The sequence below is a fragment of the Caretta caretta genome, chromosome 1 (assembly GCF_965140235.1).
Source record: "Caretta caretta isolate rCarCar2 chromosome 1, rCarCar1.hap1, whole genome shotgun sequence".
Classification (NCBI taxonomy): domain Eukaryota; kingdom Metazoa; phylum Chordata; order Testudines; family Cheloniidae; genus Caretta; species Caretta caretta.
The window spans coordinates 287,427,442-287,451,121 of record NC_134206.1 but is presented as its reverse complement, the minus strand read 5'-3'; the positions used below and the strand labels follow the sequence as shown (position 1 = coordinate 287,451,121).

The 23,680-nt window shown below is 44.6% G+C and overlaps 2 protein-coding genes across 3 annotated transcripts in view; both read right to left on the bottom strand.

Moving 5' to 3' along the window:
* PTPRR (protein tyrosine phosphatase receptor type R) overlaps positions 1–23,680 on the bottom strand; it is a 195,092-nt gene that overhangs the window by 135,901 nt on the left and 35,511 nt on the right. The gene's annotated exons all lie outside the window — the stretch shown is intronic.
* Positions 3,730–5,686, bottom strand: LOC142071019 (uncharacterized). Its single transcript, XM_075125196.1, has 2 exons — positions 4,772–5,686; positions 3,730–4,250 (listed from the first exon to the last, which is right to left on the bottom strand). The coding sequence occupies exons 1-2, from the start codon at positions 5,349–5,351 to the stop codon at positions 3,730–3,732; spliced, it is 1,101 nt and encodes a 366-aa protein (XP_074981297.1). The 5' UTR covers positions 5,352–5,686.

The window sequence follows — 23,680 nt, the reverse complement described above, 5'->3', positions numbered from 1 at the left end:
GAAATAGCATAAGAAATTTGCTTTTATAATAGGTTTTATAAATTCGAGTGTGTGTGTCCCCACAGAAAATGCTCTAAGTGCATTAAGTGCATTAACTCGGCGGAGCGCTTCCACAGTACCGAGGCAAGCGTCGACTTCCGGAGCGTTGCACTGTGGGTAGCTATCCCACAGTTCCCGCAGTCTCCGCTGCCCATTGGAATTCTGGGTTGAGATCCCAATGCCTGATGGGGCTAAAACATTGTCGCGGGTGGTTCTGGGTACATATCGTCAGCCTCCCGTTCCCTCCCTCCCCCCGTGAAAGCAAGGGCAGACAATCATTTCGCGCCTTTTTTCCTGAGTTACCTGTGCAGACGCCATACCATGGCAAGCATGGAGCCCGCTCAGGTAACCGTCACCCTATGTCTCCTGGGTGCTGGCAGACGCGGTACGGCATTGCTACACAGTAGCAGCAACCCCTTGCCTTGTGGCAGCAGACGGTACAGTACGACTGGTAGCCGTCATCGTCATGTCTGAGGTGCTCCTGGTCGCCTCTGTGAGGTCGATCAGGAGCGCCTGGGCAGACATGGGCACAGGGACTAAATTTGGAGTGACTTGACCAGGTCATTCTCTTTAGTCCTGCAGTCAGTCCTATTGAACCGTCTTATGGTGAGCGGGCAGGCGATACGGACTGCTAGCAGTCGTACTGTACCATCTTCTGCCGAGCAGTCATGAGATGTGGATGGCATGCAGTCCTTCTGCACCGTCTGCTGCCAGCCAAAGATGTAAAAGATAGATGGAGTGGGTCAAAACAAGAAATAGACCAGATTTGTTTTGTACTCATTTGCTTCCCCCCCCTCCCCTGTCTAGGGGACTCATTCTTCTAGATCACACTGCAGTCAAGGTGCAGCGAGGTAAATCTAGCCATGTATCAATCAGAGGCCAGGCTAACCTTCTTGCTCCAATAAGGACAATAACTTAGGTGCACCATTTCTTATTGGAACCCTCTGTGAAGTCCTGCCTGAAATACTCCTTGATGTAAAGCCACCCCCTTTGTTGATTTTAGCTCCCTGAAGCCAACCCTGTAAGCGCCCCTCCCAGCGTCAGAGCAATGGCAAACAATCGGGCATCTGAGAGTGCTGTCCAGAGCAGTCACAATGGAGCGCTCTGATGGGGCTAAAACATTGTCGCGGGTGGTTCTGGGTACGTGTCGTCAGGCCCCCGTTCCCTCCCTCCCTCCGTGAAAGCAAGGGCAGACAATCATTTCGCGCCTTTTTTCCTGAGTTACCTGTGCAGACGCCATACCACAGCAAGCATGGAGCCCGCTCAGGTAACCGTCACCCTATGTCTCCTGGGTGCTGGCAGACGCGGTACGGCTTTGCTGCACAGTAGCAGCAACCCCTTGCCTTCTGGCAGCAGACGGTGCAATACGATTGGTAGTCGTCCTCATCGTGTCCGAGGTGCTCCTGGCCGCGTCGGCTGGGAGCGCCTGGGCAGACATGGGCGCAGGGACTAAATTTGGAGTGACTTGACCAGGTCATTCTCTTTAGTCCTGCAGTCAGTCCTATTGAACCGTCTTATGGTGAGCAGGCAGGCGATACGGACTGCTAGCAGTCGTACTGTACCATCTTCTGCCAGGCAGGCAAGAGATGAGGATGGCTAGCAGTCGTATTGCACCATCTTCTGCCAGGCAGGCAAGAGATGGGGATGGCTAGCAGTCGTACTGTACCATCTTCTGCCGAGCAGCCATGAGATGTGGATGGCATGCAGTCCTTCTGCACCGTCTGCTGCCAGCCAAAGATGTAAAAGATAGATGGAGTGGGTCAAAACAAGAAATAGACCAGATTTGTTTTGTACTCATTTGCCTCCTCCCCTGTCTAGGGGACTCATTCCTCTAGGTCACACTGCAGTCACTCACAGAGAAGGTGCAGCGAGGTAAATCTAGCCATGTATCAATCAGAGGCCAGGCTAACCTCCTTGTTCCAATAACAACGATAACTTAGGTGCACCATTTCTTATTGGAACCCTCCGTGCAGTCCTGCCTGAAATACTCCTTGATGTACAGGCACCCCCTTTGTTGATTTTAGCTCCCTGAAGCCAACCCTGTAAGCCGTGTCGTCAGTCGCCCCTCCCTCCATCAGAGCAACGGCAGACAATCGTTCCGCGCCTTTTTTCTGTGCGGACGCCATACCACGGCAAGCATGGAGCCCGCTCAGCTCACTTTGGCAATTAGGAGCACATTAACCACCACACGCATTATTCAGCAGTATATGCAGCACCAGAACATGCCAACGCGATACCGGGCGAGGAGGCGACGTCAGCGCGGTCCCGTGAGTGATCAGGACATGGACACAGATTTCTCTGAAAGCATGGGCCCTGACAATGCATGCATCATGGTGCTAATGGGGCAGGTTCATGCTGTGGAACACCGATTCTGGGCTCGGGAAACAAGCACAGACTGGTGGGACCGCATAGTGTTGCAGGTCTGGGACGATTCCCAGTGGCTACGAAACTTTCGCATGCGTAAGGGCACTTTCATGGAACTTTGTGACTTGCTTTCCCCTGTCCTGAAGCGCATGAATACCAAGATGAGAGCAGCCCTCACAGTTGAGAAGCGAGTGGCGATAGCCCTGTGGAAGCTTGCAACGCCAGACAGCTACCGGTCAGTTGGGAATCAATTTGGAGTGGGCAAATCTACTGTGGGGGCTGCTGTGATGCAAGTAGCCCACGCAATCAAAGATCTGCTGATATCAAGGGTAGTGACCCTGGGAAATGTGCAGGTCATAGTGGATGGCTTTGCTGCAATGGGATTCCCTAACTGTGGTGGGGCTATAGATGGAACCCATATCCCTATCTTGGCACCGGAGCACCAAGCCGCCGAGTACATAAACCGCAAGGGGTACTTTTCGATAGTGCTGCAAGCTCTGGTGGATCACAAGGGACGTTTCACCAACATCAACGTGGGATGGCCGGGAAAGGTGCATGATGCTCGCATCTTCAGGAACTCTGGTCTGTTTCAAAAGCTGCAGGAAGGGACTTTATTCCCAGACCAGAAAATAACTGTTGGGGATGTTGAAATGCCTATATGTATCCTTGGGGACCCAGCCTACCCCTTAATGCCATGGCTCATGAAGCCGTACACAGGCAGCCTGGACAGTGGTCAGGAGCTGTTCAACTACAGGCTGAGCAAGTGCAGAATGGTGGTAGAATGTGCATTTGGACGTTTAAAGGCGCGCTGGCGCAGTTTATTGACTCGCTTAGACCTCAGCGAAACCAATATTCCCACTGTTATTACTGCTTGCTGTGTGCTCCACAATATCTGTGAGAGTAAGGGGGAGACGTTTATGGCGGGGTGGGAGGTTGAGGCAAATCGCCTGGCTGCTGGTTACGCGCAGCCAGACACCAGGGCGGTTAGAAGAGCACAGGAGGGCGCGGTACGCATCAGAGAAGCTTTGAAAAACAGTTTCATGACTGGCCAGGCTACGGTGTGAAAGTTCTGTTTGTTTCTCCTTGATGAACCCCCCCACCCCTTGGTTCACTCTACTTCCCTGTAAGCTAACCACCCTCCCCTCCTCCCTTTAATCATTGCTTGCAGAGCCAATAAAGTCATTGCTGCTTCACAGTCATGCATTCGTTATTCATTCATCACACAAATAGGGGGATGACTACCAAGGTATCCCAGGAGGGGTGGTGGAGGAGGGAAGGAAAATGCCACACAGCACTTTAAGCACAGCACTTTAAAAGTTTACAACTTTAAAATTTATTGAATGACAGCCTTCTTTTTTTTGGGCAATCCTCTGTGGGGGAGTGGCTGGTTGGCCGGAGGCCTCCCCACCGCGTTCTTGGGTGTCTGGGTGTGGAGGCTATGGAACTTGGGGAGGAGGGCGGTTGGTTACAGAGGGGCTGCAGTGGCAGTCTGTGCTCCAGCTGCCTTTGCTGCAGCTCAACCATACACTGGAGCATACTGGTTTGGTCCTGCAGCAGCCTCAGCATTGAATCCTGCCTCCTCTCATCACGCTGCCGCCACCTTTGAGCTTCAGCCCTGTCTTCAGCCCGCCACTTACTCTCTTCAGCCCTCCACCTCTCCTCCCGGTCATTTTGTGCTTTCCTGCACTCTGACATTATTTGCCTCCACGCATTCGTCTGTGCTCTGTCAGTGTGGGAGGACAGCATGAGCTCGGAGAACATTTCATTGCGAGTGCGTTTTTTTTTCTTTCTAAGCTTCACTAGCCTCTGGGAAGGAGAAGATCCTGTGATCATTGAAACACATGCAGCTGGTGGAGAAAAAAAAAGGGACAGCGGTATTTAAAAAGACACATTTTATAAAACAGTGGCTACACTCTTTCAGGGTAAACCTTGCTGTTAACATTACATACATAGCACATGTGCTTTCGTTACAAGGTCGCATTTTGCCTCCTCCCACCGCGTGATTTTGGTTGAATGCCAGCAAACATACACTGCAATGCTTTGTTCTACAGTGATTCCCCAGTACGTGTTGCTGTTAACATTACATACATAGCACATGTGCTTTCGTTACAAGGTCGCATTTTGCCTCCTCCCACCGCGTGATTTTGGTTGAATGCCAGCAAACATACACTGCAATGCTTTGTTCTACAGTGATTCCCCAGTACGTGTTGCTGGCCTGGAGTGGTAAAGTGTCCTACCATGAAGGACGAAATAAGGCTGCCCTCCCCAGAAACCTTTTGCAAAGGCAGAACCGCAAATGCCAGGGCAAAGTAATCCTTTCACATGCTTGCTTTTAAACCATGTATAGCATTTTAAAAGGTACACTCACCAGAGGTCCCTTCTCCGCCTGCTGAGTCCAGGAGGCAGCCTTGGGTGGGTTCGGGGGGTACTGGCTCCAGGTCTAGGGTGAGAAACAGTTCCTGGCTGTCGGGAAAACCGGTTTCTCCGCTTGCTTGCTGTGAGCTATCTACAACCTCCTCCTCATCATCTTCTTCGTCCCCAAAACCTACTTCTGTATTGCCTCCATCTCCATTGAAGGAGTCAAACAACACGGCTGGGGTAGTGGTGGCTGAACCCCCTAAAATGGCATGCAGCTCATCATAGAAGCGGCATGTTTGGGGCTCTGACCCAGAGCGGCTGTTCGCCTCTCTGGTTTTCTGGTAGGCTTGCCTCAGCTCCTTCAGTTTCACGCGGCACTGCTTCGGGTCCCTGTTATGGCCTCTGTCCTTCATGCCCTGGGAGATTTTCAGAAAGGTTTTGGCATTTCGAAAACTGGAACGGAGTTCTGATAGCACGGATTCCTCTCCCCAAACAGCGATCAGATCCCGTACCTCCCGTTCAGTCCATGCTGGAGCTCTTTTGCGATTCTGGGACTCCATCATGGTCACCTCTGCTGATGAGCTCTGCATGGTCACCTGCAGCTTGCCACGCTGGCCAAACAGGAAATGAGATTCAAAAGTTCGCGGTTCTTTTCCTGTCTACCTGGCCAGTGCATCTGAGTTGAGAGCGCTGTCCAGAGCGGTCAGAATGGAGCACTCTGGGATAGCTCCCGGAGGCCAATACCATCGAATTGTGTCCACAGTACCCCAAATTCGAGCCGGCAACGTCGATTTAAGCGCTAATCCACTTGTCAGGGGTGGAGTAAGGAAATCGATTTTAAGAGCCCTTTAAGTCGAAATAAAGGGCTTCATTGTGTGGACGGGTGCAGGTTTAAATCGATTTAACGCTGCTAAATTCGACCTAAAGTCCTAGTGTAGACCAGGGCTAAAAAACCGACTTCTATAAATTCGACCTTATTCCGTAGTGTAGACATACCCTAACTGAAGTTTTTGCTTTGGTTTTTGAAAACAAAAAAGATTTCTGAAATCAAAATTTTTGTTTTTTCTTCTTCCTCCTTTTTCCACACCGTCTTTGTCATTGAATTGAATGGAATGATGTCTGTGGCTTGGGGGGTGAGTTTTTTTGTTTGTTTTTGTTTTTGCGTCCCATCTTTTGTTTTTGGTTGGTTGGTTTTGGTTTCCCCTCCCCACCCCCCCCCACCCCCATACTTTTGAAAAGTTAGACAGCAAAAAGGGGGGAAAAATGTAAAACAAACATTAGATGTCAATCATTCTACTGAATTAAGTGACAATAAATAAAAAAGGGGGGAAATAGGAAAATAAAAGTAAAAAAAAAAATCAGAGATTTTGAAATTCTTTTGGTTTCTGAAAACCGAAATGAAACAAATTTCAATTAAAAAAAATTCCGGCAAAAAAAGTTTAAAAAAAAGTGAATAAAAATTTTAAATTAAAAATGTTCATGTGAAATTTTATGGGAGGAAAGAAACCCCAATGTTTTTGATCAGCTCTCCAACCAAATCTACAATCAATACCCTTTGTGAGGTACCAAACACTACCATTTCCTTGCACTGCTTCTCTAAGTTCAAATATTCAGAGTCATTATCTTCAAAATTAACCACCAACCTTCTAAAAATATTCAAAGACACACAATAATGTAATTGTGGCCCCATTGCTGATATCTACCTTGATGGTCAGCTCTTTTCCCTTTCTTTCTATCAAGAACACATGCTGCAGATGAAATATTAGCACATCTTTCTGTAACTGACACAGGAAAGATGGACAAAACAATTCACTTGCCTCCTGCAAACTATGACAGCAAAGCTTTGACCCTCCCAAGTCAGACTTGTCTTATACAGTTGAATTTTCTGTCTGTCATTCCAAAAGCTTCAAAACAGAGCATCCCACATGAATGATGAATTTTGATTTTGACTGACAGTACTGAAGAATGATCTAGCTAAAGACAGATGGCAGGCTGTAATGTCATGCCCTGCTTTTCACTCATCTGCAGTAGCCATATTCAGTATTTCCATTACAAATAAAGCCTTTCACTAAAAAATCATATTTGCAGTAACTGACTCATTACCATGATTTTCACTAACACAGTTTCCTTCAAATGTTTTCCTTATATTTGTCAGGGAGGAAAATGTAGATTTTCTCCTACTTAAAGCATCTCTTATCATGGAAGATTCCTGGAGGTTAGACTATGGTAATGTTCTTTATTATGGGGCACTAATTATGGGGCACTAAAAAGATTCATTCATCATCTGCAGGTAGGGCAGAGTGCAGCAACACTGTTAGAGCCTGATCAAATTCCAAGGAAGTAACTGGGAGTTTTGATCACTGACATCAGTGGGCGCTAGGGGAGATGCTCATTGTCTTTGGGTAAGAGGAAAGGATTGTAATCAACACACCCCAGCTACATTAATATGCTGTGTACATGGCAACTGTCCTAATTGTGATTTTTGTTTTAACTGTTAAAACTTTTGGGACCCAGTCTACAACAGACCATTTTAAGCTTCTGGATTCACCTATGTACCACTGATTCATCTAACCCTCAAGGGAATGGGACTGTTAGAACTTGGGGTTTGGAGGAGAAATGCTGTCTGATCTTACTCTTGCTCTGGTGAAAGCCAATGCCAAAATTCCCTTTAATTTAAATGGAAGCAGGATCATTACCTGTATCTGCAATCAGGTTCTCAGAAACCATGATGGTGGGTATGGTATATGAACCCAGAAAGATAGACAGATACATTAATCAATATATTTGTGTCTGCAACAACCCTGGGAGTATGGATTCCCCTTGCTGCTGATGCAAGAAAGACCACTTTGCAAGCACTTTTAAAAATAAATTTGTATATTGCTTTGAAGATATTTGTTTATTTGTAGGCTTTTCTACAGTCATCACCATTGTATCAGAGTATCTCACTAACATTAACACATTTATCTTATCAGCCCCCCATCTCTGAGGGAGGGTCAATATCCCAATCTTATAGATGGGGAGCTGTCACTCAGAGAGACTAAGACAACACAGGAAGTCTGTGCCAGAGCGGATAATCAAACCCAGATCACCAGAGTCCCAGTCTCAGTATTACTTAAAATGACCTTTGCCACACCATATGTGATTGTGTGTGTGGTTTCACAGACCATCTTTCTTACCTTCATTATGTTTGTGTGTCTATTCCAATCTTGCAGAAAAAGGAAATTTACCTGACTAAGCACAAAATCTATTAGCCGGCCTTTTATTAAAAATGACAATGATGCTAATGAAACAACATAGCTGTCAGCGGCAAGGGTGGGGGTGTGTGCTGACCCATTTGAGTAGAATTTTGCAATATGTTTTAAGGCCAGTCCTGCAAACTCTTACCTCCTGCCTAGCTTCGCACATATGAATAATTCCATTTACTTCAGCTGGACTATTCAAATAATAAAACTGTGCATATGCATAAGTGCTTATACAATTGCGGCTATATATGTTTGCAAGAGGTCATGTGATTTTTGTTGATTGTGCTTTATAAATGATATATATACCAGTCTCAGATGTTAGTGTCACAACTAATAATTAACAAATCCTCCTCTACAAAACCAGTAACCCTACAAATGCAAAATATACTTAGTGCTCATAAAGCACAAATGAAGAAACAACTTCCACTGTACGTTATTTTCATTTATGCTGACATATCTGAACAGAATTTTGTTCTGTCTTTTAATGTTTAATAAATTTTAGAGAATTAAAATGCATTTGCCTCTTTAAAATCATCATTTTTAACAACATAATGCTGTTTAGCATTTAGACAGCATGTTACATCTTCAAAGCCCTTTACAAACCTTGGCCCTGATACATCAAGCTGTTTTTTATGTCTGCACCTACACGGAACTTCTTTGAAGCCAATGGGGTTCAGCACACCGTGCAGAACAGCTTGCAGGGAAGGGGCTGTAGGGTCACAAGTCCCGCCTCCTGTGGGCGATATGCCCCAATATTCCAGGAGTTAGTCAAATTGACATGATCTCCTCAGGATCTAGAGTTTGGGCCAGCCTGTAACGGCATGGAGGTATTGGATTTTCAAGGCACTCATCCCATCTCTGCCTCTCCATTCCAGTCTATTCAGCCTACCTTTTCCGGTCAAAATGGCTCAGATGGCCATCAGCAGGGTGATCCCTTTAGGCACACTTGAACAGATTGTAATTTATTGTAAACTGTAACTTCAGAAGAGATTTGTATTTAAAAATTCATCTGGTGCAGGCTCCAGAGAGCAGCTGCTCCCCTGGTCCGCCTCCTTCCAAACACAACTCTTCCCTCAACTCCTTCCAGCTACACAGAGCTGAGTCAGAGAGGGCCCCTTGATGCCTGGGATCGGCAAAGTATGCAACTGAGTCACAGCTCCCAGCTTTACACTGGTCAGTGGGCGCTTCTGGCACATTTTGCTCTTCTCCACGACATGCAGAAGTAGGGAGCATGTAGCTTAAAGGGCCTGCTTGTTGAGCAATCAAAATATATGGGAGTTTAGCCTAAGAAAGGGTTGCAAGATTAGGCACAGACACTTTATTTGGTTTCTTTAGAGTTTTCTATATGGTATGGCAACTCACAGAACGTAAAAACAGAAAAATAACGGGAGAGCCAGGAAAATATCATTAGTTCATTTCATCTATATTGATAAAAGAAAGATTCTTCTGGTTCTCTGCTTATTGCAAACATATAGTACCTCTCTTTCTCCTTGATTGCTGTCCAAATGTTAAGTTACCAAAAAAGGTTACTAATATGCCAAATTATAGCCTCAGTCTTTCCCATTTTGTAAGCATCTTCTTCCAACCACTGATTTGTAAAATGAATGCTTAAATGGTCTGAAATACCACCCCGCTATTGAATAGAATTAATCTAGGTTGTCACTGATGAAGCAATACCAAATGTAAACAAATTAACATTTCTGTGTGCACGAAGCAGTAGATGTTAGGTTTGCCCTCAGAAAAGGATCTCTTCAGTGCTGTTAACCCTTACAGGAGGAAAGATAGTGCTAGATGCCAAATGAAGGGGGGTGTTATTAATATAAAGTTCTATCTAGCTGTAGTGATCTGGGGACTGTGGAAGTTAGCTCCACATTAAGCCAGCAGAAAGGTAGGTCAACCTATGATGGGCTTCAAATACAGCTCTATCCATTGTCCAGAAATACGTAACTTCCTCCATCCCCTGTTTACAAAAATCTGTAAGTTTAAAGGTAGGGTGTTCATGGATGAGAACTGCAAGTGGGCTACCACAATCAGAGTAAAACAAGAAACACCGATTTAAAAGCTATTGACAGGCTTCATCTTACATTACTGATCCACTTGCAGCCTTGCTAGCTTGCAACTTTCATTTTTATACATGTTAAGGCCCCAGTCCTGCAACGAGATGCATGTTGGAATCACCTGTGACTTCAGTTTCTCTTCCTTTCTATAAACATGCCAACAACGATTTTATTTTTATTTTTATTTTTGCTTCTGTGGAACTATTTACATAAGGATAACTCACTGAAAATGAATGCTTGCATGATTCGACCCTTAGGCTGCAATCTTTCAATCAGAGGCAGGCACATGAGCCCCCAGTGCCTGAATGGATTCCCATGGAGATAAACTAGGCACTGGCTAGACTTTGGAACTGGACTATGTTGTGCCCCAGCATTGGGCCTACGACTTGTGGCAATGTTTTCCATGCACCACAGGATCTAATCCCCATTTGTTTAACATGAGCATTTATAGGCATGCACATATAGCATTAATTAGTGAAGATGGTCAAATTATTCATTGTGAATAATTTATCCAAGAAATGTTGGCCTTTTCTTTGAGAATATTCTTTCTGAATATTTCCCCCTGTATACAACCTATGGGTAGCCCAACATTCAGACATTAAATTATTCACCCATTTTTCCAGGCTATAATTGAATAAATATGCATGTAAATTGTTATTTAAACTAGTTCCTCTTTTCTGTTACTGTGAACCCACTGTTATCTCTCATCATAAACCTCTGCTTGATTAAAAAAAAACCCGGTGTCAACCTCAGTGTCACTGGGAGTAATTCTCATCAGTTAAGTCACTGCACTGGGCTTTTTAACTGCTGTAAAAGATTAGTTATATAAGCAAGTTGTCAAGAAAAGGCCATTGTTGAATCAACTGAGGGTGATTTGTGTTTACATGGTATTCACTCGCAAAGAGTCCTCTGGCACCTTATAGACTAAAAAACGTATTGGAGCAGAAGCTTTCATGGGTGAATACGCACTTCATTGGATGCAGGACTCTTTGCCGCTTTTACAGATCCAGACTAACACGGCTACCCCTCTGATACATGGTATTCACTGTGTAAGATGAGAACAGTTACTTTAACATTTCAGTTCAACATAACTGACCACATTTTTTTTATTGGAATAATTAGTTGCTCTCCTAATCTAATGGGCCTCCATGAACAGTACAAGCTACAATGGGGGTATTTGCAGGTACCTGCAGAATAGAACAGTTAACCATGCATCCTTCTGAGGTATTTGCCTATTTGCCATTCAGTGCAAAATGCTATATACTGCAATTCCAATGCAAATATGCCCACAGCAGAGTTAGTTCTGTACTACTGAACATAATGCTAAGCAACTCCTTGGCTCTTAGAATGCCTTTTTATATTTAAACAAAAAAGCGTATTCAAAATTACAAGTACTTACATAATCACACTTCATTACAGGATGTATATGTAGCTGCGTACTACTACTTTCAAATTACAAAAGTTTGTGAATGAATTTTTGCAGTCTCTCTCTCTTTTCCTGCCAATGGCTTTCCCCGATGCATGCATACAGTTTAAGAAACATGGCACTTTATGAGATTACAGAGCTAGAGATAATCCAGGAAGCTGCAAATAAGATAACAGGATTAAAATATATAATTAGCTCACTGGATTGAAATTAAATTTAGTTCTCACTATGACACTAAAACAAACTAATGTGAAAGCTTTTCTCTCCATTAAACCCTACTTTCCCTAAAAGCTCCTTTATATCAATATTGATGCATATCATGAATTCAAACCACCTTAAAGTTTTTAAAAAATTTAGTGCCAAAGAAGCTTGTTTAAAAATTACATGACTTCTGTATTATTATACAAACTAGAACTCGGAGGCCACCACCTAATGCACTACTTATACCTTCAAAAATTATTCACAGCTTCTTCTACTGTGCCTTTGCAGCTAACACTTCCTTTCATCACTTTATGACCCAGTGCTGTCTCTCTTGCCCAGCTGACTCCTGGAGAGGAAAACAACTTTACAACTAGAATGTTAAAAATCAAAGTTTACATGCAACATAACATTTAGCAACTGTTTCACCCACACACAAACGCACACGTTCAATAGACAGATAGGCAGTGATTGCTATTGAAAATCCTTTTTTTAGTTCAGATCTAAATCTACGACAGATAAACTCTAAGCATGTTCACATATTCCAAGGAAGATAGAGATGTCTGGTTTTCCAGAGTGCTTTCGTTTCTGCAAATTAGGAGAGATGTTTATTTGTTGGACCAGAACAATTAGTTCAAAAAAATTTAAAAAATACTGCCAAGGGCTCAGTCTCACAATATACTCAGCACCCTCAACTCCCACTAATTTCACTTTATTGGCTCAAGACTGTAGTATTTATACAGCACAATCCTGTAATCTTATTCAGAAAAACACGTTCTGAAGGATTAATCCATATATATCTTTGGGACCAATCCTGCAAATGTATTCAGATGAGAAAATTTCCTCACATACATTTCCAGGATCAGGTTCATAGACACACACTAACGATATAAATGTTAAACAATGATAATTATCATGTTATCACCATCAAGTCTGATCTGTCAACAGAAGTTTGCACTACTAGCAGGTGGTAAGTACTTGTGAAATTGGACCTTGTGTTTATTGCATTTGTCTCATGAGAACACACAGAACGCCATGCACAGAGATATATCTATGCCCACACTGCCCCTTTTTGGTGTGCAACAGTAGTGCTACCATTTCAGGGATAGTATCCCAGAGTCCTTTGCATCTCAGGAGATGCTTCGGGAATCACTTTGCTATGTGTTGCTGGTATTGTATGCCACCTTCACACATATGGTGATTCATAGATTCATAGATACTAAGGTCAAAAGGGACCATTATGATCATCTAGTCTGACCTCCTGCACAACGCAGGCCACAGAATTTCACCCACCCTCTCCTGCGAAAAACCTCTAACCTATGTCTGAGCTATTGAAGTCCTCAAATCGTGGTTTAAAGACTTCAAGGAGCAGAGAATCCTCCAGCAAGTGACCCGTGCCCCATGCTACAGAGGAAGGCGAAAAACCTCCAGGGCCTCTTCCAATCTGCCCTGGAGGAAAATTCCTTCCTGACCCTAAATATGGCAATCAGCTAAACCCTGAGCATATGGGCAAGATTCACCTGCCAGATACCGCAGAAAATTCTTTCCTGGGTAACTCAGATCCCACCCCATCTAACATCCCATCACAGGCCATTAGGCCTATTTACCATGAATATTTAATTACCAAAATCATGTTATCCCATCATACCATCTCCTCCATAAACTTATTGAGTTTAATCTTAAAGCCAGATAGATCTTTTGTCCCCACTGCTTCCCTCAATGACAGCTCCCAATCGTCTCTCCCTTCTTCAATATGCATTGAAAACACGGAGCAAGTCCATGATGATGGGATTGTGCTCCTGCTACTGCTCATGGGACCAATGCACTGGATACTGGATGGAATGGGGCCAGAAAAATTTGAGACACTAAAGACAAGTGACTGAAAGGGCAAATGAAAATCCACTGGGATCCCATATTGAGTGCTGAAATTGGAATATTATGCCCATGGGTGGACCACTGCTTCTGGTCCCAGAGAACCTGCATGGTGTGGTGGGACCACATTGTCTTGGAAACCTGGGATGATGACCAGTGCCTGAAGGACTTCCAAATGAAGACGCAGACCTTCATGGAGTTGTGCAAGCAGCTTGCAGCAACCGTTCAGTGCCAGACCAATTGTTTTCCAAACAGTACAGAAGCAGGTGGCTATTACCCTTTGGAAGTGGCTACACCTGACAGCTCCCAGTCAGATGCAAAGCAGTTCCAGGTTGGGAAGTCAACAGTTGTGGCTGTACAGGTTTGCTATGCTATTAGTACTGCAATCGATCTATCTATGAGTGGTTGCCATAATCCAAGTCCTTGAAATTATAATGGGATTTCAGAGGATGGGGTTGCTGAACTGTGCAGGGGCTATCAACAGAACATACATCCCAACACTTTGCCCACTGAAAGGGGGCAAGGAATACATGAAACAGAGAGGTTACTATTTGCTCATTCTCCAAGGCTTAGTGGACCAGAGTGGTCAGTTCATGAACACCAACACTGGACACACAGGAAAGGTCCATAATGCCAGGGCACTCAGGAGATGGATTTTACTGCAGCGGGGGAGAAGGGAATTTATTCCCCAGAAATGACATGGATTGCTCCTCACAGTTATTTTAGGGGACCTCACCTACCTACTCCTCACATGGCTCAAAGCTGTACCCCGACGTTGCTAACCCCAGGAAAAGGGAATTCAACTATCGACTGAGTAGCTGCAGAATGATGGTGGAGTGTACCTTTGGGTATCTAAAAAAATCATCATTGTTGGTGATGCCTATGGACCTATCAGGATGCCAGCATAGCCAACAGGGTTTGCATTATCATGGCATGCTATGCCTTGCAAAACATATGTGAGGCTAAAGGGGAATACTTCCAGAGTGAGTAGGCACAGGACAGATCTGGTGTTCAACGCCTATATAGGCAACCAGATCCCACCCATGTGCACACTGCTCCTGGTGGGCAAAGGAAATTCATGATGCAATATTGCAGATCAGTGTGGAGCTGGAAGATAACTTGGGATTGTGCCAAGGAACACTATTGTGACACTATGGTGCTGCTGGAAAAGCCCAATGGAGCATTATCAAAGACTTGTGTTGTGACATGCCTTGGTGAGTTTTGATCGCCTGCAGCTGACAATGTACTAACTGAAAGGGTCCTCAAAGTTAACACCTTTGGGTTTGTGCTGTGCAGAGTGTGTATGCACTTTCATGCCATCATTAAGCAATGTGTTTGTTGCAAGTTAGCAGCTCTGTTTCAGGGTGCTTTTTGGGGAGCACTTAAGCATAGTTAAAGGTAACTTAAAAACAGTTCTTTAAGGTTTTGGTACAGATGTCAAACATTCCTTCTTCACAATGTTTTCTGACACCGTTGTCCACAAACACTTGTCAGGTATTGTACATGAGTACATGAGTTGCAGGTGCTGACTGTTTGGTGGGGGTCAAGAAAGCACTGTTCAGTGTCAGATATCTTCTTTGGGAAGTTAGTTTTATTTCTTTTGTCTGTATTGTCACTTAAATATTAACAAAACTTCTCCTTGGTTTTTCATTCTGTGCTTTGGACAGCAATAGTTATTTCAGAGCTTAAATCATTATCATGAACACTGTTATTTTGCTCCTTGACAGTAGGAAATTCTTGGGTGGGGGAAGGGACAAAACTTATTGCATTTCTTTGGCACCTCATTTACAGAAATCACAGTTGTACTGTGCATACTGCTGACCCATCCCAAACATGTGGGAAACATCCTGCTGATCTGTCTTGGAAAGCAGGATGTACACATAAGTGACATGAACAGTAGCTTTTACATCTAGACATACAAACTATTTTAGCTCTGTTTGTTGTAACAGAAACAAATGAATAAAAAACCCAGTCAAATTCCCTGAGAGGTGGGCAAACAGTATTGTCTGTGGCCATGTTTCCCTGCTCTTCTCCTCCCCCTTGCCCTGACAAGGGGGGATTGGCTGCAGAATATTGGGCGGGGGAGGGGGGGGAGACAACCAAATGAGAACATGAGAGTTTGTGGTCAAATACAGGCTGGGATACAGGGACTGGATCAGGCTCATTGTTCCCCTTCTGCATACTCTAGGGTTTTCCTCTGTGAGGGGTTGGAATGTCAATGAAGGGAGGTTGCGCTGGGCATCCAACACACTTCACCCTGGCAAGGTGTGTGTCTGTGTGTAATTCACTGCCTCAGTAGCCGCTTGGGTATCTGGAGGAGGAGCAGCAGTTGGATGAGGAACAAGAGGTGCTGCTGGTTCCTAGAGAGGAGAAGTAGTGGGTGGGCCCCAAAAGTGTTCAGCCAGCCATTGTACCAGTGACTGCATGGTCCCATTCCCTCTGGGCATAGTCCCATTTCATGAACCAGTTCATCGGTGTCTCCTCCCTCAGATCGCAATCCTCCGTTTCCCTAAGTAACTTTAACTGCTCTTCACTGTTTTCTGTGCTGACAAGCAGATCCTTCATCTGCCTCTGAGGTGCTGCTTCTGCCCCTCCTGGTGGAATGGGTTCCCTATTGGCATTGGAAGGTCCTGGCAAGTCAAAGCATTCCGTCGACATAGCTATCATGGTGTAGCTGTGCCCTTATAGTCCCCACATATTTCATTTCTTCTTGGAAGGAATCTAAAATCTCCCCCCACAATGCAATTGTACTGCCAAAGGCCACAGTATTGATACATTTTAGCATCCCAGGAATGATGCTGTTATAGCCTCCTTCCTTCAGGCTGCTTTTGCAGCCCAGGAGGTAAAAATGGTAAGATACTTGCATCAGCTTTGTTAAAATGTTCCACTGTTTATAGTGCATCAAAGGGCTGGTTGGGGTGCGGTTCAGTTCCTTTCAGGAATTACATTTCTAGTTACCTATTTCTTCTTTAAAGGCTGGCCATCATTTGGAGAACATAGCTGAGAGCAAGGCACCAGAATGCAAAAGAGGGGTGTCTTTCCAGTCCTATGGAGGACACCCATCCACTTACGCCAAAAATGTTTCTGCTAATGGTCTACATATTGTTGAGTGAAAGCGTCTTGGTGAGCTACAAAGCACATTGCCCTGCCATTAAACTTGAATAACCAGCTTGAATTTCTGCTGTGTCAAATGTTTGCTGAATTAGGCTTCCAGCACAGGAAGGCAATTCTAAGATAGCAGCCAGTTCCCATGGAAGAGGAACAGAGAACCACACAGAATGTCCACCCACTCACTAGTCTCTCTTGCCTCAGAAAGTCCAGCCCGTGTCCGAGAACAGCATGGGAAAGGAGAGGGGGAGAAAAGAGTCACACGGCAAGTGTATTTTCTTCCCTGAACTTTTGGATTAACACCGCAACCTGTCACCCTTCCACTGCTAAGGGACACAGAATTATGTTTGTACAACCACTGGAGCTGATGCTTCACCCACCCACTCTTCTCCTGGCTTCTGCAGAGTGGCTCACTATGGGGAAAGACTGAACACCAGGGATTGGGAACAGTAGTAAACATTTGAAATGGTCAAAGGGAGAATGGTCTGCTACGATGTTCTTCAGACAGACAAATGGCTCTTTCCCTTCCTAGACCTAGGCAGGTGTCAAGCTCTCCTGCAGTGGCTCAAGAGTACAAATACCAACCTCAGGGCAGACTGCTTAGAAGCAGGGCACAAACCCTGAATTGGTTGTGAGTTCTATACTTAGATTTCTCCAACCAATCATCAAGTATACCACTCAACCACTATAACAGTGTTAACATGGATTCACTGGCAGTGTCCTTGGATACTCCAATCCATTTTGTCACCCAGGTAAGCCTACTTTTGTGTCAGATGGATCCTTACTCCAAAGATCACAACAAGATTCAGGTTACTCCTTTTCCCAAAGAACCAGTCACTTACCTGAGGTCAATTGCACCTTAGATCTCACAAAGACAACGTTTGTAGCCTCTCCTATAATAAAGGATCTAAAGATTTATTAGCTAGGAAAAGGAAATGAGAATTATTTACAAGGTTAAAGCCAGTTAACATACACACCCACAAATATGTTACATTCTTATGTTCCAAAAGGTGATAGAAGCTGCTGCAATATGCAAGTTCTATATGTCCTTTAGCACTAATCCAGACTAAGCAGGTGGAGATCCATTGCTATGTTTAGAAATCTTGCCCTCCCAAAATCCAAGCAGCATAGAGATACATTTTCTTCTTCTTCAGGGATTTTTATTCCCTTCCCCCCAGAGTTCAAGCTGATGGGATGAGTTCACATGCACATCTCTTCATAGCTGGGGGGAGAAATCAAGAAAGACTTTTTTCCCTCCATGCAGCAATTTACAAACATTTCATAAAGTTTAAACACTAAACAAATTTTGATAAGTCTAGTACCTACACTAACAATACTAACATACAGGTGAGCCAGACTGACTCCAGCTATGTATTCATCCGTGTTCAGTGAGGCCTAGGAATGAGCTGGCACCTGGTCTGCCAACAATCAGATCCTACGGTAATTTATCATGCCTTCAAGATCAACACCTGATCTACCTGCACACAAGCCACCAATGGCCCCCGCCCCTGTGGCTACCATTCGCAAGGGAAAGGAAAAAAGGGGCAGAGGTGGTGTTGGGTCTTTGGTCTTTGCACAAGTGTCATAAAACTGTTCTTTCCCCATCAACCCTTTTAGAACCTGCCCCCTCCCTTTCCCCTCTGTCCATGTGGCCTAGGGACTGTTGCTGACAGAGTGCTGGCTGAGAAATGCAGACATCCAGGGGCACAGTAACTGCTCATTAATATTCTGTTACAGCTTCCATTAAACACTTTACAGCAGTTCACAGGATTTCAATACAGTAATTGATTTACAGCAGTATCTTGCTGTATGAGGAGGCTAGCAGGGTTGAGGAAGGGACTGAGAGTCACTTCAGGCTCTGTACTCACTGCCCTTGAGAGCACCTGGTCCAACTCATTGTAGCATGGACATGTGCTAAGTCCCCTCCCGGAGTGATTGTTGGAGTCCTTCAGCCTTTGATACAGGAGGCTGAGGTGCTTCATGCACTCCCAGCACTGGCTTGGAGTCTGGTGAACACAGCCTCCCCCAGCCCTTGTGAAATGCCATGTACAATGGGGTGCTCACTGCACCCTGCTGGGTTCCACCTCCTGGACCCGCTCCCCAATGCATCAGGACCACTTCATGCTGGTGCAACACCCGTGCTCTTTATTCCTGTGTCCGGTCCCCACCACCAAGCTTCAATTATTTACAGGTTTGGCCTAGCACAGGCCTTAGTGGCAACAAGATAACACACTCCTGGCTCCTTCTAAGCCTACTCTCCACTCTTGGTGTCTGCCCCCACTCCCTCTGAAGCTTTTAGCCCCTGTTAACAAGGCTGGCTGGTGTGGCCAGTTCCAGGCTAGTCCGAGCTAGTAGCCCAGCTCCAACCCATTTCCCCTGATTGGGGCTGGAATGGCAGGAGCTGATTAGGGCTTCCCCGAAGCGCACTGCCACTCCCCCGGTACAGATATGTTCCTTCCGATCCAGGTGAAGTCATGGAGGATGGTGCAGTCTGACCACACCCTGATCAGTACATAAGTGTACTCCAGAGACGAGGTGGCAGCTTTTGGAACATGAGCCGGGATTGCCTGTACTGATCAATATAGTTCATGGAAGAAAAGTGATCTGAAGTGCTCAGTGCAGTTTGCTACTGCCACTGGCAATGAGGGATCATGGACTTTTTACCTTTGGGTAAAGGTCAAGCAGCAAATGTATCACCTGCATTATGGGAATGGCCTTGGAGGACTATGGATACCTGTGACCTGGTACATGCCCCTTGCTCCCATCCACACTGCCCTGTAGCACTGGTACAGGGCCATGCCAGAACCGAGGCACGTACACACACAACCCATAAAGCAGTGGTTCCCAACCAGGAGTACATGTACTCCTGGGGGTACTCAGAGGTCTTCCAGGGGGTATATCAACCAATCTAGATATTTGCCTACTTTTACAACAGGCTACATAAAAAGCACTAGCAAAGTTAGTACAAACTAAAATTTCATACATACAATGACTTGTTTATACTGCTCTATATACTATACATTGAAATGTTTAAGTACAATATTTATATTCCAGTTGATTTATTTTATAATTATATGATAAAAATGAGAAAGTGAGCAATTTTTCAGTAATAGTATGCTCTGACACTTTTGTATTTTTATGTCTGATTTTTTAATCGAGTAGTTTTAAAGTGAGGTGAAAGTTGGGGGTACACAAGACAAATCAAACTCCTGAAAGAGGTACAATAGTCTGGAAAGATTGAGAGCCACTGGGATAAAGTACTAGAATAACTTTGATTTAAGGAGGTGATTAATGAATAGATGGAGGCATATTTGATACAAGGTCAAAGTTCAGTCTGATTTAGGGAATTCACAGTTCCAAATGTATTTGTATAACTACAACTTACGTTAAAACAATATTATTAGAAACTCTTATCTATTCACAGCCTTACTTATATTTAACAAAGGGTTTGGTCTGGGAATGCAGTGGTTAACACAGGTACTGTAAGTGTACAGCTGGAGTGTAAATTTCCTTTTAAAAAGCAATTAGGTGATTGCATAAAAACTATCATACGGTTTGTGAGTACAGGGACATCTGGTGGATGAAACTGGTATTATTAAACTTTTTTCCCCCTATATATTTAAAGAAAAAAGTTTCTTTCTTGAAATTAATTCAAGTGTAAAATTCTAACCTACACAACAGCTCAAATTTAAGAAAGCCTTTACATAGGAGTCCTTGTGGCACCTTAGAGACTAACAAATTTATTTGGGCATAAGCTTTCGTGAGTTAGAACTCACTTCATCAGATGCATGGAGTGAAAATACAGGAGCAGGTATAAATACATGAAAGGATGGGGGTTGCTTTACCAACTGTGAGGTCAGTCTAACGAGATAAATCAATTAACAGCAGGATACCAAGGGAGGAAAAATATCTTTCGAACTGGTAAGCGAGTGGCCCATTACAGACAGTTGAAAAGAAGGCGTGAGTAACAGTAGGGAGAAATTAGTATTGGGGAAATTAAGTTTAGGTTTTGTAATGAGCTTCAGAGGGAGTGTGGGTAGGAGAGGGGAGGTAAGTTAACATTCAGAGTCACCAGGCTCATGGGGGAAAAGAATGGGGAAAGGAACAAATCCACCACTAGGGATTTGGGGGTGAGAGTTCTGGAGGTGAGGAATTCTAGCAAAGCTAGACGGGATGTGGAAGGGGGCAGAGGGGGAAGAGGAGAGGGTGGCATGAGTTAGGGTAAATGCTTTGAGTGAGTGGCAATGGGCAAAAAAGAATGGAAAGCAATAGCATTTCAAAGTTATGTCAAAGTGCCCCTGAATGCATTACACCTCTGCTTAAATATAGAGAAATGCAGTTTTTACAGTGGGCAAAATAAGGCATGTCAAATAGGACTTTAATTCTCAAATTTCACGTGACTTCACATCAGTAATATAATAGCATAAGTCCCAGTAGAAAGTATAATGCAAGAAAGAATGAACAATGCAGAAGCAATTTAGTGCAAGTCTGGCTGAAACTATTGTCTGGTTGACATTAATGCTTGACTAAAATGACTACCCATTATACGTGGAGGATTTTTAAAAGATTTTCCTTGGATGAATAAGTGAGCTATCTAAACAGAGAACATGAGAGTGGGCTAGATACACCACGCTTCAGTTTCACTCACTGCCTGTCAGCCTAGATAGTCACTCTGGTATTAGCTACTGAGTAGGTAACTTTCTCCCTTACCGTCCCCATTAGATATAGCACAGTACAATATATTTTGGGCTATGTACGTGGGCTAAACCCATGAACCGGACAGTAATTCCTTCTGGGTTGGGGAGGACTTCCACACTGCAGAGAGATAAAGTAATATTTTAACCAATAAAGTTCTATGGGTTAGGGAAGCACTGTGCCATGGAGTGTAGCTGGACCCTTACCTTATGCTGGGCAGGATTTTCAGGTCCAGCATTTATGGTCCAAAGCAGAGACAGAGCACATGTGCAAGCAGGGATTCAGAGAAGAGACTTGAACCAAGATCTCCCACATTTCCAGTGAGTGCCCTAACCATAAGGCTATTGACTATTCTGGTGTGGGTATCTGTCTCATTTTTTCATGAAAAATTTCAAAGGTCTTGGTTTCACTGTGACATGAAGCAAAACCAAGTTTTGAAGCCTTGAAACTTTTCATAAAATGAAGTTCTTGTTTTCCAGCCAGCTCTACCCTCAAGTCCAGACTCTTACTTGCAGTGCAGAACCCAATCATTAGGAGGACATGATGGTCTCCTCAGAAATTGGCAATTAAACCAAGTGGAGCGGTTGTAAACAGAGAAATGAGAGAACAACAAAGGAAATGTAGAGTTGCATGTAGTCTGCCAAAAATGATTTAAAGAGAGAACTTAGCAATGAGATCTCCTAGAGATAAGATAGATGGAGAGGAAAGAAAGAGCCAAGGACAGAGCAGAAGGGAAGTAAAATTTATTCCTGGTGAAGGTCTTAAGAGATCCTGGATCTCAATTATATATGCAAAGAAGGAAAGCCAAGAGAACAAGTTACTGTCCAGAAGAACCAGACAAGGGCATGTCTACATGGTCAGGTAATGTGCTCTATGTGGGTGTAATTTTTAAAATGCACTAACAAGTTGCTCATAGTCAGGTGTATACTCTGCCGGTGCACTTTAACGTAGTGCTGTTTCAAACTGTACTATGTCTGAGTGTACTAAGGAATCTATAGTGCACACTAGTAGGGTCTCCCCAGACCAATTAATGCACAACATGTTGGTGTACTTTAGAAATCACACCCCTACAGAGCACATTACCTCGCTGTGTAGACAAGCCCTAAAACCTCCCTTCAGTTAATGCACTTCAGGCAAACTTTTTGGCTTGAGAGCCACATCTGGCTATGGAAATTGTATGGCAGGCCATGAATGCTCACAAAAATGGGGGTTGGGATGTGGGGCCGGAAATGAGGAGTTCAGGGTGCAGGAGGGGGCTCCAGGCTGGGTCAGGGGATTGGGGTGCAGGAGATAAGGGCTCTGGGGTGGGGCTGGGCATGAGGGGTTTGGGGTGCAGGAGGGTGCTCCAGGCAGTGCTTATCTCAAGCAGCTCCCAGAAGCAGCAGCATGTCCCCCCTCCAGCTCCTACGTGGAGGGGCAGTCAGGCAGCTCTGCATGCTGCCCCATCCACCGGCGCTGCTCCCACAGCTCCCAGAAGCAGCGGCATGTCCCCTCTCCAGCTCCTATGCAGAGGCATGGCGCTGGCCAGGCAGCTCTGCATGCTGCTCCGTCTGCAGGCACTGCCCCCACAGCTCCCGGCCAATGGGAGTGGCAGAGCCAGCACTTCGGGCAAGGGCAGCGTGCAGAGCCCCCTGGCTGCCCCTATGTGCCGGAGCCGGAGGGGGGACATGCCTCTGCTTCTGGGAGCTGTGTAGAGTGGGGCAAGCCCCCGACCCCGCTCTCCGGCTGGAGCGCCAGAGCGGGGCAAGCCCCTGACCCCATTCCCTGGAGGGAGCTTGAGAGCTAGATTAAAAGGTCTGATGGGTCAGACACGGCCCACGGGCTGTAGTTTGCCCACCCGCGAGTTAAGGGCATCTTCAAAACTGAAGAAACTACAGTAGTAATAATATGGCCAAACAGACAATGAGAAGTCAAAGATGGAATCCCCTAGAACAGAAAAGCAATGGATAGAAAGAAAAATTACAAAGTAAATAAAGACAGAGAAAAATAAGTCTTTGCCAAACTCGGACAATCATATCTGGCCAAAGGTAAGTAGGATTGGTGACACAGAATAAATTACTGAGGCCAGGACAGGTTTGATGTTCTTTTCAAGTTAAGTAGCAGATACTAAATGTTGTAAAAATATGCTTTTCCAAAGGTCAAAGAGCTGTGTACTTAGAGTACCAGAGGTACTGTGGATTCCTCTCTTTCATTATTTTACATTTAACAAAAAAATGTCATTGTATTCTATACATATAAAAGGTCTTATTGGAATAACTATAGCAGAGTATACTATTCATATAGAATAATATGTTTGGCAAACTTAACCTTTTATTTTTTTA